This window comes from Rhagoletis zephyria, unplaced genomic scaffold (assembly GCF_001687245.7).
Source record: "Rhagoletis zephyria isolate East Lansing unplaced genomic scaffold, Rhagoletis_zephyria_1.1 Rzeph_scaffold_02389, whole genome shotgun sequence".
In the NCBI taxonomy this organism is placed as follows: Eukaryota; Metazoa; Arthropoda; class Insecta; order Diptera; family Tephritidae; genus Rhagoletis; species Rhagoletis zephyria.
In genome coordinates this window covers 5097-19537 of record NW_016159473.1, presented here as the reverse complement: position 1 = coordinate 19537, position 14441 = coordinate 5097, and the positions used below count along the sequence as shown (strand labels likewise).

Below are 14441 nucleotides of genomic sequence, written 5' to 3'. Positions count from 1 at the left end.
CATCTTCATCATCTTCATCTTTATCTTTATCTTTATCTTTATCTTTATCTTTATCATTATCTTTATCTTTATCTTTATCTTTATCTTTATCTTAATACTTATCTTAATATTTATCTTTATCTTTATCTTTATCTTTAGCTTTATCTTTACCTTTACCTTTATCTTTATCTTTATCTTTATCTTCATCTTCATCTTCATCTTTATCTTTATCCTTATCTTTATCTTTATCTTTATCTCCATCTTCATTTTCATATTCATTTTCATTTTCATTTTCATTTTCATTTTCATCTTCTTCTTCATCTTCTTCATCTTCATCTTCATCTTCATCTTCATCTTCATCTTCATCTTCATCTTCATCTTCATCTTCATCTTCATCTTCATCTTCATCTGTCATTACCCACTCCACAGTGGCGTTAAAAGTGCAATGCAGCCGCCCCTATCTATTCACGTATGCGCATACTCATACGCAAAAATTAAGTTTTATTTTCTGAGCAAATAATAAAACTCAAGAAATAAAGATTATTTTCCGAGCAAAAAATATAACCTAAAACGTAACCACTATTTTCCGGGCAAAACATAAAACTTAAAACGTAACGATTATTTTCCGAGCAAAAAATAAAACTTAAAACGTAACCATTATTTTCCGAGTAAAATATAAAACTTAAAACGTAACGATTATTTTCCGAGCAAAAAATTAAACTTAAAACGTAACGATTATTTTCCGAGCAAAAAATAAAGCTCAAAAAATAATCGTTGTTTTGAACAAAAAATAAAACTCAGTTAATAACGATTAAAAAGTGATTTTATAATAAAGTTATAACCGTTACGGTCCCTGGAAAATATACATGCGTGTGTTATTAGTCTCACGCCTGTCCCCACCTGGGGGCCAATCCTGGTTCTATGAAACTGTGAAGTGAAAATGACAAGTAAATTTTAAGCAAAAAACATAACCGGATTCAAATCTCATATAAAAATTTAGGAGTACCGTTAATTTTTTCATGATCATGACCAGATTAGTATGGGACCACCTCTGAGACACTACCTTCCCGATGCAAATTTTCGAAATCGGTTGACGCGGTCCAAAGTTATACGGTAACATACATAAATAAAAAAAAAATATTAAAAATATTCCGACGAATTGGTAACCTCCTCCTTTTTTTTGAAGTCGGTTAAAAAATCCAATGACAGTGAAAATTAACTTTTTTCACTTTATCGTTTCGTTATATGATTTTAAGCGATTCTCGATCATTAATGGCTATTCCATTAACGTCTAGCAAGTAATTATTTGCTAAATTATTGTGAGTTTAATAGAATGATATTCTTTATCACGAGATGATAGTTTTGAGAAAAACGCCCAACTTTACTTTTTCCCAGCCACAAAACTTTGTGAAAAACAGTTTCCACAGTCAACAATTTTTGACAATTAATTTATTTTCATTTGAAAACAGGATCGTAATTTTATGTGAAGTGATGAAAAATGTTTGCACTTCACGTTTTCACAGAATAGGAATTGACCCCCTGTTATAGAGTGCTATTTATAAATGTTACATACCCATTTCCGATTCGTAGTCTTGGTGCTGTTGTTGCTGTAATAAAATATATGCCGTTAGGATTCCATTCGAAATATGTTGTATCGGGGCATTTTATGTTGGTTAATATTTCCTTCTTTTTTATGTCCCAAATCTCTACGTTCCCGGGCAAATTACCAAATCCTGCTAAAGCTAAAAGTGTATACTGTTAAGGAAATCGTTAAATTGATGAAACATTTAATATATGTATATGTTTGGCTACATAATAATTGCAATTAATTTCATAGATAACGTATTTTTCGAAAGGATATGATTTCCGAAAGGATTAAAGAATGCACAATTCCGTGGTCCCTCTCCGAAATCGTAAACTACATCACATTTTAGGTTGTATAAGGCTGCCTTTGAAGGCATAAATCCGTAAACAACAACGAATTCAGTTGCTTTTGGGCTCCATTTAACGCAGTGAACAGGTCCTTCTTTTGCTAAAATGAGATTAAAACAAAATAAGACAATAAGAAAAATTAAATGTGTTGAAATTTGCATAAACAGTTTATCACGTGGTGATGAATATTCCAAGCCAGCAACGATGAACAGGGCCCTATTCCACAAAAAGACTTATCAACTTTGCATTTTGCAATTATCTTCTTTGCATTTATTGCAGCAAAGTTATGTTCTTTCTTTCCACAACGCAAATATTTATACTTTGCAAATCAACTTAGCGCGCCGCGACGCCGTTACTTTGCATTCAAACAACTTTGCACTTATGTATCTATCATAAATTATCAACTTGCCAATAACTGCCTGCTGTGTATGATAAAAGTAGAAAAGTATGTAAAGTATGTGCAAAGTAGAAAAGCAGAAGGCATGGGAGCAAATTTTGAAAAATGCTCAGGCTTTTCAGCTAGCAGCAGTCAAAAAACCATGGACTTTTGCTAGAGACAGCTTGTTTGGGGTATGGAAGAGCCGCCCTTTGGTAAGTATATTGAAGAATTAATTACATTCAAAATATAAGTTACAAACACCAACGGTAAATCTTAGAGAGTCTTAACTTGAAAGCCAAGAGTACTCAATGACTTGCTATTACGTTATGCGTATATATTTATTAGTGCATTAAAGATAGCAGATAAATTTATGGTAAGGGTGTGGACCTTACCGGGGTCACACAGGGCGGATGTGAACGGCCTACTCCAGTAGGTTAGCTGCGAATAACCAATAAGCAGTCCCAGACCAAGGGCGGCAGGAGACGAGGGCCTGATTTAAAATATGATCAATCTCCTGTTTCTGGACGAACAGATGCCGTCTCCCAAAAAGTGTTCCAGGATTGACACCATTTAAATCCTGTTCGTGGCATACTGGAGAATGAATACGATTAGTTCAACATAGGGTGAGGGTGACACCTCACAAAAATGGCTAGTAGGCAAATGCTGCAATCGCCCCCGTCTCGTAAAAACCCTGGCAGGTCTTCAAGTACATTCAACACACGTCACCTTTAAGTTGGCCACACAGATCTAGTTGAGATATACTCCTGGTTTTGCGCTGTCGTGGCTCTGAACACAATATCCCATAAGGACTTGTGACAACCTTCGCCATGGCCTGCTCTTTTAAGAAAAGGGAACTACGGGACATTTAAAAGCGACTGGGCTACGTATGGAGATAGCGGCTTGAAGCGAAACCCAATTGAATTGAAATGAACACACTAAAGCAAAAACAAACAAAATAAAGCGATGTAGATGTTCTGAAGGAAGAATGCAGCGCATTCAGAAAGAGCAGTAACCATTGGCCAGCTTGGAGACGCCCGTATCCTCACTAGACGTTTACGTCTAGAAGTTCTTGGCATGGATTGCCTAACCACGGTCCCAGAAGTGGAGAACTCTATACGCTAGGAACTAGAAGACAAGATTGACCATACGGCCGCGATATGGATTGTTAATACCAACCATAGCTCAGATAGCAGTGGGGTCGGACGTTGCTACGTCTGCGCGGAAATAGTGCCAAATCACTCTGGTGAGCTGCTACCTGTCGCCAAACGACACAGTTCTTGTCTTCAGGGAAAAATCACGGTATGGCGTTAAGTGCTGAAGTTCGGCAGGGCTGGCACTGCTGCAGCAGCTCGCCTCGTACCAGCAGGTTCTATAACGGACCCCCGTCCCAACTTTCCTGCTGAAGCGGCTGTTCTAACCGAAGAGCGTGACAACCTTCGTCAACACGTAGATTCGGCAGCTTGTGAACGTACATAAGCGGAATAAGTGGGAAGAGCAACTGAAGACTTGCAACTTCACCTCTGGTGTGTGTAAGCTTTGGTCAACCGTGAGGTCTTTGTCCAATCCGACGAAGCATGACGACAGGGTCGAAATTTCTTTCGGCGACCGTGCACCGTCTGACCCGGAGCGATGCGCAAGCTATTGTAGCCGGCAGTTCATACTGCATCCTCCGGTGGACAAAGCCAAGCGTCGAGTGACCAGAAGGCAGCACAAACTGCCAACAACCTGTTCCCCCCTTGCTTTCACTTGCGGTGAAGTTCAGGAGGCCATCGGGAAGACCAAAGCCTCCAAAGCCATGGGTTCCGACGGAATATGCATGCTGATGCTGTTAAATTTGGATCCTGCGGGGGTATCGTACCTAACGGAAGGCCTCAATTTGTCCATGGCCACTCTCATCATCCCAGACATATGGAAGGTGGGGAGAGTGGTCCCACTGCTCAAACCGGGGAAACCTGCCAACATAGGAGATTCTTATCGTCCGATAACACTCCTTTCCCCGGTAGCGAAGACACTCGAGGCCTTGCTACTCCCGTATTTCACAAACCACTTGACCCCAGCGAAGCATCGGCATGGTTTCCGTAAAGTGCACAGTACAACAGCACTTAACGCCATAAACACGCAGATAACTCGTGGCCTTATCCGTAAACGTCCCTGTGAGCGAACGATTCTAGTAGCGTTGGACCTGTCAACGGCTTTTGACACTGTCAGCCATTCCACGCTACTTGAAGATATAGAGGCTTCCTCTCTCCCACAGAGGCTCAAACGGTGGTCGGCAAATTATCTGAGTGGTCGACATTCGTCGGTAATGTTTAGAGACAAAACGAGTAAGCAGCGAAAAATAAAACAGGGGGTTCCTCAGGGTGGTGTCCTTTCCCCGCTACTGTTTAACTTTTACATTTCAAAGCTCCCTCAACCACCAGAGGGAGTCTCGATTGTCTCTTATGCCGACGATTGCTCGATCATGGCGACTGGGAATGGAATTGATGACCTGTGTTCGAAAGTAAACGGGTATCTCTCCGAACTTTCTCGCTTCTTCACTGCAAAGTGTCTAGCCCTCTCCCCTACGAAATCCTCCGCGACCCTGTTCACAACCTGGACGAAGGAGGTCAGGCTACCGCTGGGGATTCACGTCGATGACACACCAATTCCGACGGTGAATAATCCTAAAATACTCGGAGTAACATTCGACAGCCTGCTCTCCTTCTCTGCGCACGCAACCGCTATTGTCAATAAAGTACAGAGCCGCAACAAGGTCCTCAAGTCGCTAGCCGGCAGTACTTGGGGCAAAGACAAAGAAACGTTTCTGGCAACATACAAGGCAATAGGCCGGCCGGTTTTAAACTACGGAGCACCAGTGTGGTCGCCGGGGCCTAGTAGCACGCAGTTCACGAAGCTACAGACGGTACGAAATACACCACTTAGGACAGCGACCGGATGCCTCCTGTTGTCACCAGAACACCACCTCCACGATGAGGCGAAAATGCTCCCAAATAGGGAGCACAACACGATGCTCTGTAAGCAGTTTCTTGCTGGGAGCCACAGATGTGGCCACCCAAATAGACAGCTGCTTGCAGAGGAGCCCTCGCCGAGGCACTTCAGGAGGCATCTATATGAACTGACGGACGCAGTCCAGAGGTTCATTAAGTAACCTCTGGACCCGTCAGCTCACAGACAGGCCCTGAACGGCATTCACAGGGACGCAGCCGCAGTTATGTAGACTCAAGACCTGTGAATGCCGTTCTAGGCACACAAACACCGGACATTGACGCGACGGAGCTCCATCTGCCTCGGGAGACCAGGACAACAATAGCCCAACTTCGCTCTGGCTACTTCAGCAGGCTAAATTCCTACCTGAGTAGGTTAAATGCGGATGTGCCGAACGAATGTCCGGCATGCGGAGAGACCCCTCACGACTCGAAACATCTCTTCGCATGCCCGGAAAACCCCACAACCCTAACGGCGTTGTCCCTATGGACCGACCCCATAGAGGCTGCACGCTTCTTGGGGCTGCCGCTAGTGGAACTCGACGACAACGACTGAGATATCAGCCGATCTGGGCGGGGTTGTTGTAGCCGCTACAACAACAACAACAACAACAACAACAAGAACGCCATTAATTATGTTGTAGATATATGACAAGGAAAGGACAGTTCTTCTCTTTTCCAAAGAGCTCAAAGTAAGATGGAATAGGATTCTCAAACCTTAGGGAACGCAATGCATGTTTAAGAAAAGCTTTTTGAGCTCGTTCAAGTCTATTAACTGAAAATTGGTCATATGGTCTCCAAAATTATAGCTGCGTATTCCAAATGCGAACGGACGTGTATAGGAGCTTAAATGTATACGGATCGAAGAATTCTGAGGTATTACGCCGAATAAAACCTAGAACTGAATACGATTTAGACAGTATAAAATTTATATGACCGTTGAAAGAAAACTTGGGAGTCAAATATCACTCCAAGATCTTTAGTTTCCATTACATTGTGTAGCACATGATTATCGATAGGGTACAGCTTGTTCACAAGATTCTGATGCAATATGAAAGCATTTTTTTACGTTTAAAGAGAGCCGCGACTTCGAACGCCATAAATGGAGATTATTCAAATTACACTGAAGTTTTGCTGCGTCTTCTGCATCCTTAACGGTAGAAACAACTTTCAAATCATCAGCGTAGAACAAATACTTTGAAAAAGAAAAGCAGTTACTTATGTCATTTATAAAAAGAATAAATAACAGGGGCCCTAAAATGCTTCCTTGCGGAACACCTGATGTAGCCACAAAATGGTTTGACAATACACCATCAATTGTAACCACGCATCTATCTGACAAGTAAGACTCAAACCATTTCAGGAGTGAGGAATGAAATCCAAGCCAGGCTAACATGTTTAGAATGATCTTATGAGATACTCTATCGAATGCCTTATAAAAGTCGGTGTAAATACAGTCCACTTGAAGTCCTGTCGAAAATGCTGATATTCAAAATTCACTAAAAACCAATAAATTAGACACAGTCGAACGTCCAGAGACGAAGCCGTGCTGATTTGAGCAGATTAAAGTTTTGACCGTAAAATAGTTTGTCCTTAACAACAATTTCAAAAAGTTAAGAAATGGTCGAAAGTTTCGAAATCGGTCTATAATTCCGAACATTATTTTTACTCCGCTTTCTATAAAGCTGATTGTTTAAATATTTAAATTCCTTAAGATAATGCTGAAATTTTACAAAAAGTGACTGATTACTAGTTGCTTTGAATGACTTTGAATACTTGTCCCTTTAGGGGTACTCGTTTATGGTGATAACGGACCACTTGTCTCTAAAGTGGTTATACGCGATCAAGAGTCCGTCCGGTAGAATCCGAAGTGGGCACTCGAGCTGCAGCAACACTCGTTCGACGTACAGTACAGAAAAGGAAAGCTGAACGTAATTGCGGACGCTCTCTCACGAGAGCCTCATGGGGAACAACTGGGAACCATAACCCAAGATCGCCAGAAGACAGAACGCTGCCAATGGATGGAGGAGAAGATAAGGGAAGTAAGGGCTAACCCCATTAAATTTCCAGACTACACGGTGGAAGACGGAAAACTATATCGGCACCTCCCTGCCTACGCGGATGGCGAAAACTCCATCCCGTGAAAGTTGAACCTGCGGGTGCTACGCGAAGTCTACGACACACCCACCGCTGGGCACATGGGCATACGAAAGACCATCGCAAGAGCCACCGCACGATACTACTGGCCAGGCATGTTCCGCGATGTGCGGAAATACGTGAAAGGATGTCAGTTGTGCCAGTGGTTTATAAACCCAACCAGCGGCAAGCCGCGGGGAAGATGTTGACCCAAATTGCGGACGAGCCTTGGACCATTTTATGCGCCGACTTCATCGGGCCGCTGCCACGATCAAAACACGGCAACACCATGACACTCGTATTCCACGATAAATTCTCAAAATTATCGTACCACTCGGGAAAGCTATGGCAGAGAGCTTGAGCAAGTCGTTCCGGGAACGAATCCTCGCGCGAGTTGGCGTTCCGAAGGTCCTGGTGATGGATAACGGTGCGCAGTTCCCCAGTCGAGCATTCAAGCGGTTCCTCAATATTGGGTAAACCACCAATTGACTGCTCCTTATACCCCACAAGAAACCCGACAGAGATCACGAACCGTAACGTAAAACGGATCATAGTACAGTTAACAGGCGAGCAACAAAGGAACTGGGACGACCTGCTGCCCGAAATCATGCTAGCACTTAATACTAGCATCTGCGAATCCACCGGCTACAGCCCGGCATTCCTAACACAGTGACGCGAGCCAAGACTCACAAGGGCACTCAGAGAGCACCCACAATCGAAGGCAGTAGAAAACTTTGCGGCAAAGTTGGCCCCGAAATATAGCGGGCCGTACACGGTAAGAAACTTCCCTTCACAAGTTATAGAGGAGGTGGAAAGACACGGAAAGACGAGGACGGCGCACATGAGCGAAGTAAAATCTTTTCACGAGACGAACCTCCCGGAAACAGCAAACAACCCACCACCAGCGAAATAACGAAGCACTGAAACGAAGGCAGAGAGACGAAGGAAGGAAAAATGATGCAAAGAAGTTTTGGGAGGGAAGGGGTAGAGAAACAAATAAACTTCAGGAAAATTTCAGAGAAGAATTGCAGAGGGAAAACGATGTATGAGAGGAAAATTAGCGTTGGAAATGTTATAGGCAAAAAAAGAGGAAAGAAAAATATATATTTCGAAAAAACGAAAAAAAAATTTGAAGCCTTAAAGATATGTTAAAAAAAAATTTATGAGGAATGAATTTTAAGAGAAAGAAAACGAGGAAAATAAGGAAAAAACAATGTATGAGGAAAAATTGCGTAGGAAATGTTATAGAAAAAAAATAACAATAAAATATTTTAATATTGAAAAAAAAAATCTAAAAATTTTGAAGAAAATTTTAAGAAAAATGCTCAGAGAAAACTCTTTAGAAAAATATGCTAGCGATTTTTTTAAAGAAAATATTTAAATGTGCTCGTCCTTAAGTTATTTGTTTTTGTTATTTTATGGTCTTATAACAATTATATTCAAAAATGTTTATTGAGCTTGACGCCGTTTTTAATGAAAAACTTATTAGGGGTATTCTCTAAATCTTGCAAAGCCATTGCACGTAGCACGGATTGCATGAATTGCCTAACTTGCAAACACACAGCAACAAAATACATGGGAAACGACATTTCCTATCGCTGCAAAATATGCAACGTCGAAACCCATGTATATATTTTGCAAAATGGCATACCAAGATAAATTCGACCCTGTGCTAGTTGATTTGTTGTTGGAATTGCTACATATTTCTCTCATTCCTCTCATCTCAATCACTTCATTTTTTTTGGTGTCTTTTATCATTGTATATGATACATAAACATTCCAATAAAAGGATTATTAACAAAAACCAACAAAACAAACAACCACATGATCAAGTTTAAATAGCACTGGAATAGCCGCGCTTGATGGTAGTTGGCTTACCAAATGAAATAGTGGAAAAAAAACAATAAGAATTCACAAGGCGAACTTAGCACAGTGCGTAGGCAACTGGCTGAGTCAGGGGGATCGTCGGTTTGAATCCTACTGAAAGAAGTCTGATAAGGAAATGTGATTTCCGAAATAGCTATCATTTCTACCATTTTTCAAATTATTGTTGCTTTTCCATAAAAAGTTTTTCGTTGAAAACGGCCTAAAGCTCAATAAAAATTGTTGAATAAAATTGTTATAAGGCCATAAAATAACAAAAACAGATAACTTAAGGACAAGCACACCTAAAAGAGTTAAACATTCTAATAATAGAATTATTAACCAACAACCACATGATCAAGTTTAAATAGCACTGGAATAGCTGAGGGTTACGTGATTTTGATTTAGTCGAATCACAAATCCAGAAAAAAAATTTATGTCTGAATTGAAAGTTGTATCAAATCCTAAATAAATTTTATTTGTAATTTGCTTGGTCAACCAAATAAAAGATAAGTTTTATTTGTGATTTGATTCGTCAACCAAATCAGAAATCAAATTGATTTGTAATTTGATTCGCCCTCCAAATCAGAAATAAAATTTATTTGTGATTTGATTTATAGAGCGAATCATTTGATTTGTGATTTTTCAGCTAAATAATACTCTTTTAGGCAACGCAATTACTTCGGGATATTTGGGACTAATTCGGAGTTTTTGGGACTATTTCGATATTTTCGGGTATATATCGGGATTTTTGGGAGTATTTTGAAATTTTCGACACTTCTACGGGATTTTCAGGATTTTGGGACTAATTCCGTATTGTTGGGACTGTTTCGGGTTTTACGAGACTTCTTCGGGATTTTCTTTTGGGGTTTTCGGGACTTTTGGACTATTTCAGGATTTCTTCGGGATTTTCCAGACTATTTCAGGGTTTTCGCGACAACTTCGGTATTCTCGGGCTTATCCGGGATTTTTGGGATCAAGTCGGATTTTTGAGTACTATTTCGAGTTTTTCGATACTACTTCGAGGTTTTCGATGTTCTCGGGCCTATTTCGGGATCTTTAGGATTTTTGGGACCAATTCGGAATTTTTGGGACTATTTCGGGTTTTTCGAGATTTCGGGCTTCTCGGGAATATATCGCGATTTTTGCGACTATTTTGGTATTTTTTAACTATTTCTGGATTTTCGGGACTATTCCGGGTTTTTCGAGACTACTTCGAGATTTCGGGGTCCTTGGTACTATATCGGGATCTTCGGAACTATTTCGGTGTTTTTGGGACCAATTAGGAATTTTTGGAACTATATCGGGATTTTTGGGACTATTTTGGTATTTTTGAGACATATTCGAGATTTTTGGGGTTCTCGATGTATCGGGATCTTCGGGCCTACTTCGGGGTTTTTGGGGATAAATTCGGAGTTATTGGAACTTTTTCGGGTTTTTCGAGACTCCTTCGGGATTTTAAGGATTTTGGGACTAATTCGGTATTTTTCGGGCTATTTCGGGATCTTAGAGATTTTCTCGGGATTCTCAATACTATTCCAGGTTTTTCGAAACTACTTCGAGATTTTCAGGATTCTCGGTACTACAGCGGGATATTAGGGACTGGTTGTGGATTTTTGGGACAATTTCGGGCTTTTCGACACTACTTGGAGATTTTCAGGATTCTTGGGACAATTTCGAAATTTTTGGGACTATTTCGGGATTGCTGGACTATTTCGAGATTTCTTCGGGATTTTCAGGACTCTTCCGCGTTTTTCGAGGCGCTCGGGACTATGTCGGGATTTTTTTGAACCAATTAGGAATTTATGGGATTATTCCGGGTTTGTCGAGACTACTTTCAGATTTTCGGGGTTCTCGTGGATATATCGTCGGCACTACTTAGAGGTTTTCGGGCTATTTCGGGNGTTTTTCGAGGCGCTCGGGACTATGTCGGGATTGTTTTGAACCAATTAGGAATTTATGGGATTATTCCGGGTTTGTCGAGACTACTTTCAGATTTTCGGGGTACTCGTGGATATATCGTCGGCACTACTTAGAGGTTTTCGGGCTATTTCGGGAATTTATTGAACTATTTCGGGTTTTTCGAGACTACTTCGAGATTTTCAGGATTTTTTGGACTATTTCGGAATTTTTGGGACAACTTCGATATTTTCGGTTTTCTCGTTAATATATCGGGATTTGTGGGACTATTTCAAAATTGTTGGAACCAAAATGGTCTAGCAAGATAAATTCGACCCTGTGCTAGTTGATTTGTTGTTGGAATTGCTACATATTTCTCTCATTCCTCTCATCTCGCTCACTTCATTTTTTTTTGGTGTCTCTTATTATTGTATTTGATACATAGGCCCCTATTATGAGTTGCATTCGATTTTCGACTGTGGTCGAAAGTGCTGAGCGAACGAATTTTCATTTGGTATTATGGCGCTCATTCGATGAAGAATAGCGCTATTGTGAATTTCGCTCGTTTAGGTTGTTCACAATAGTATATTTTTCACCGCTGAGAAGCTTTGTTTACAAATCGAGCAAACTAAATAGTGTGCTTATACATATTTATGTAAATTTGTTCTAATTAAAATGAAGTAAAAAAGAAAGCAAGTTTATAAAAACGTGGTAAAATGAGTACAACGAGTTCTGGTTCAACGATTCGTCAGAGGATGAGAGCTTAGTAAACTGGCCAGGAGTAGCAAATGTTTAAGAGAGTTTAAGTTTATTAGTCTTTCGAATATATTTTGATATAAAATATATTTAAGAAATTTGTCTACAGATTCATTAAAAAGTTCCGACCATCTAAAGAGGCGTTTGTGAGCCAAATCTATTTAAAATATTTTAAAACTATCAACAGCGCTACGATTTTGTTCTCAGAGATCGTGCCAACAGAGCATTGGGATTTTCTTTCACAAGTAAAACCAGCCTTTCGAGCTTGTGTTTAGTATTCACGATGTTAGAACTGCATGAAATTAATAAAAATTGTTTAAAATTAGTGTCTAGCCGCCAAAATGTAAGAAAACATATACAAAATCATACATTTTTCACAATTTTCTAACACTTCGCTACACCATCGAAAGCAAAATTCTGTTCGACAGAAAATTCGATACTCAACGAAAATTTCGACACGCTTGCATAGCTCATAATACGAATTTCACTTTCGATCTTCGATCTTCGATAGCCAGCGAAGATCGAAAATCGAATGCAGCTCATAATAAGGGCCATAATATCGCTGCTTGCTACCCATGCATGCTACCACTTTGCAATGGGGTGCTCTCGTACTCTTCGAAATTTGGAATTTCATGCAATCCGTGCATCGTGCAAGACTTCGAGAATACCCCTTTTGTTTTTTCAAATTATTGTTGCTTGAGGCCGTTTTTAATGAAAAACGTATTGTTTTTTTTTCAAATTATTGTTGCTTTTCCAAAATAAGTTTTTCATTAAAAACGGCCTCAAGCTCAATAAAAATTGTTGAATATAGTTGTTATAAGGCCATAAAATAACTAAAACAAATAACTTAAGGACGAGCACACCTAAAAGAGTTACAGCCGCACTCAGAAACGTTCCTTAAATTAGCTCTAACGGGCACTTAACTANGAAACCATCAACCACATGATCAAGTTTAAATAGCACTGGAATAGCTGCTCTTGCTTGTAGTTGGCTTAACAAATGAAATAGTGGAAAAAGCAACAAGAATTCACAAGGCGAACTTAGCACAGTGCGTTGGCAACTGGCTGAGTCAGTGGGATCGTCGGTTTGAATCCTACTGAAAGAAGTCTGATGAGGAAATGTGGTGATTTCCGAAATAGCTATCATTTCTACCATTTTTTCAAATTATTGTTGCTTTTCCATAATAAGTTTTTCATTGAAAACGGCCTCAAGCTCAATAAAAATTGTTGAATATAATTGTTATAAGGCCATAAAATAACTAAAACAAATAACTTAAGGACGAGCACACCTAAAAAGGTTACAGCCGCACTCAGAAACGTTCCTTAAATTAGCTCTAACGGGCACTTAACTAATGATCGTTTAATCTGTTAATTAAAGTTTACTCTCAGAGTTAAAAATTATGAAATAAAAAATTTAAGTATGACCCCAGTTGCGGCCCTTTAATTTTGCGGCATCACTCACTTTTTTCGTTCTGTTTAAAATAAAATATAAAAATAAGTATTTATATCATTTTGCTCGCACTGGATTAACAGACGAAATGGCTGAGTGAGCAGACCACTGGCGTGCGATTCGAGAAATCCGAGTTCGAGTGCTAGGACAAGAAAATTTTCTTTTTTCTTTTTTTATTTATTTATTTTTTTCTTGTTCAATTTTTATGAACTGTATTTATTAAATTTTTTTATTTTTTGATCTAATTTTCTTTTGATTTATAGATTTTATTGCTTTAAAAGGGAAAGATTTTTTTTAATTTAATAAAATTTTTAGAAACTGTTTACTACAAGACAAACAATACCAATAACAGGCCAATTCTGGCATCTGTCTTTCAACTCACCTCAGTCTTTCGAGAGACAGAAGTCTTTATATTTTGGCAACTATCTTGAAAGCTAATTTCTGTATTTCGAATGAGTAATTGAAAGATGTGCTAATAGCATCGTATATACTTACAAGTATGGAATCCTATGCCCCTTTTTGTCTATTCTCTTTCTAACAGCGGACGTGCCTGCCAAACAGCGGACGTGCCTGCCAAAGTGAAAAGCATGATGGCGGCAGTGGTTGACAGGCACCTTCGACGATGCGAACGGCAATGGAAGGTAAGAAATGGAAGATGGATGACATGACAATGAAAGAATTATGAAATAGCAGAATGTCGAACCAAAACGAATTTCAAAAATCTGACAATGCGAATGACGTCAAAATGAAAGAAATGCAAAATACCGAAATGTCGAAACAGAAGAAATAGATGACAGGCACGTGTTCAAGGGTTTCGTGCAACAAAAAGAGTTGTTGTGTTGCGCCATTCAATATTAAAAAAAAGTAATGTGGTTGAATACGCTTTTTTATTAAGTTGAAAAATTACATATTTCGCCAGCCAAAAAGTGTATAAATAAATATATAGCATATTGCCATCTGGCAACGTTCGTACTGTGCGGTCACTTAAACTTTCGCTTGAAAGAATTTCCAAAGTTTAACTCGTTTACAAAGTGCTAAGCAGTTCTAATTTGTGTTATTCACAC

At 39.6% G+C, this 14441-nt stretch overlaps 1 protein-coding gene across 1 annotated transcript in view; it reads right to left on the bottom strand.

Moving 5' to 3' along the window:
* eIF2A (eukaryotic translation initiation factor 2A) overlaps positions 1–14441 on the bottom strand; it is a 66571-nt gene that overhangs the window by 50949 nt on the left and 1181 nt on the right. Inside the window, exons 3-4 of the mRNA XM_017621191.1 lie at positions 1841–2011; positions 1553–1727 (exon numbers count right to left, since the gene is read on the bottom strand). Coding sequence (XP_017476680.1) covers positions 1553–1727; positions 1841–2011 — 346 coding nt within the window. The remainder of the gene's footprint in view (positions 1–1552; positions 1728–1840; positions 2012–14441) is intronic.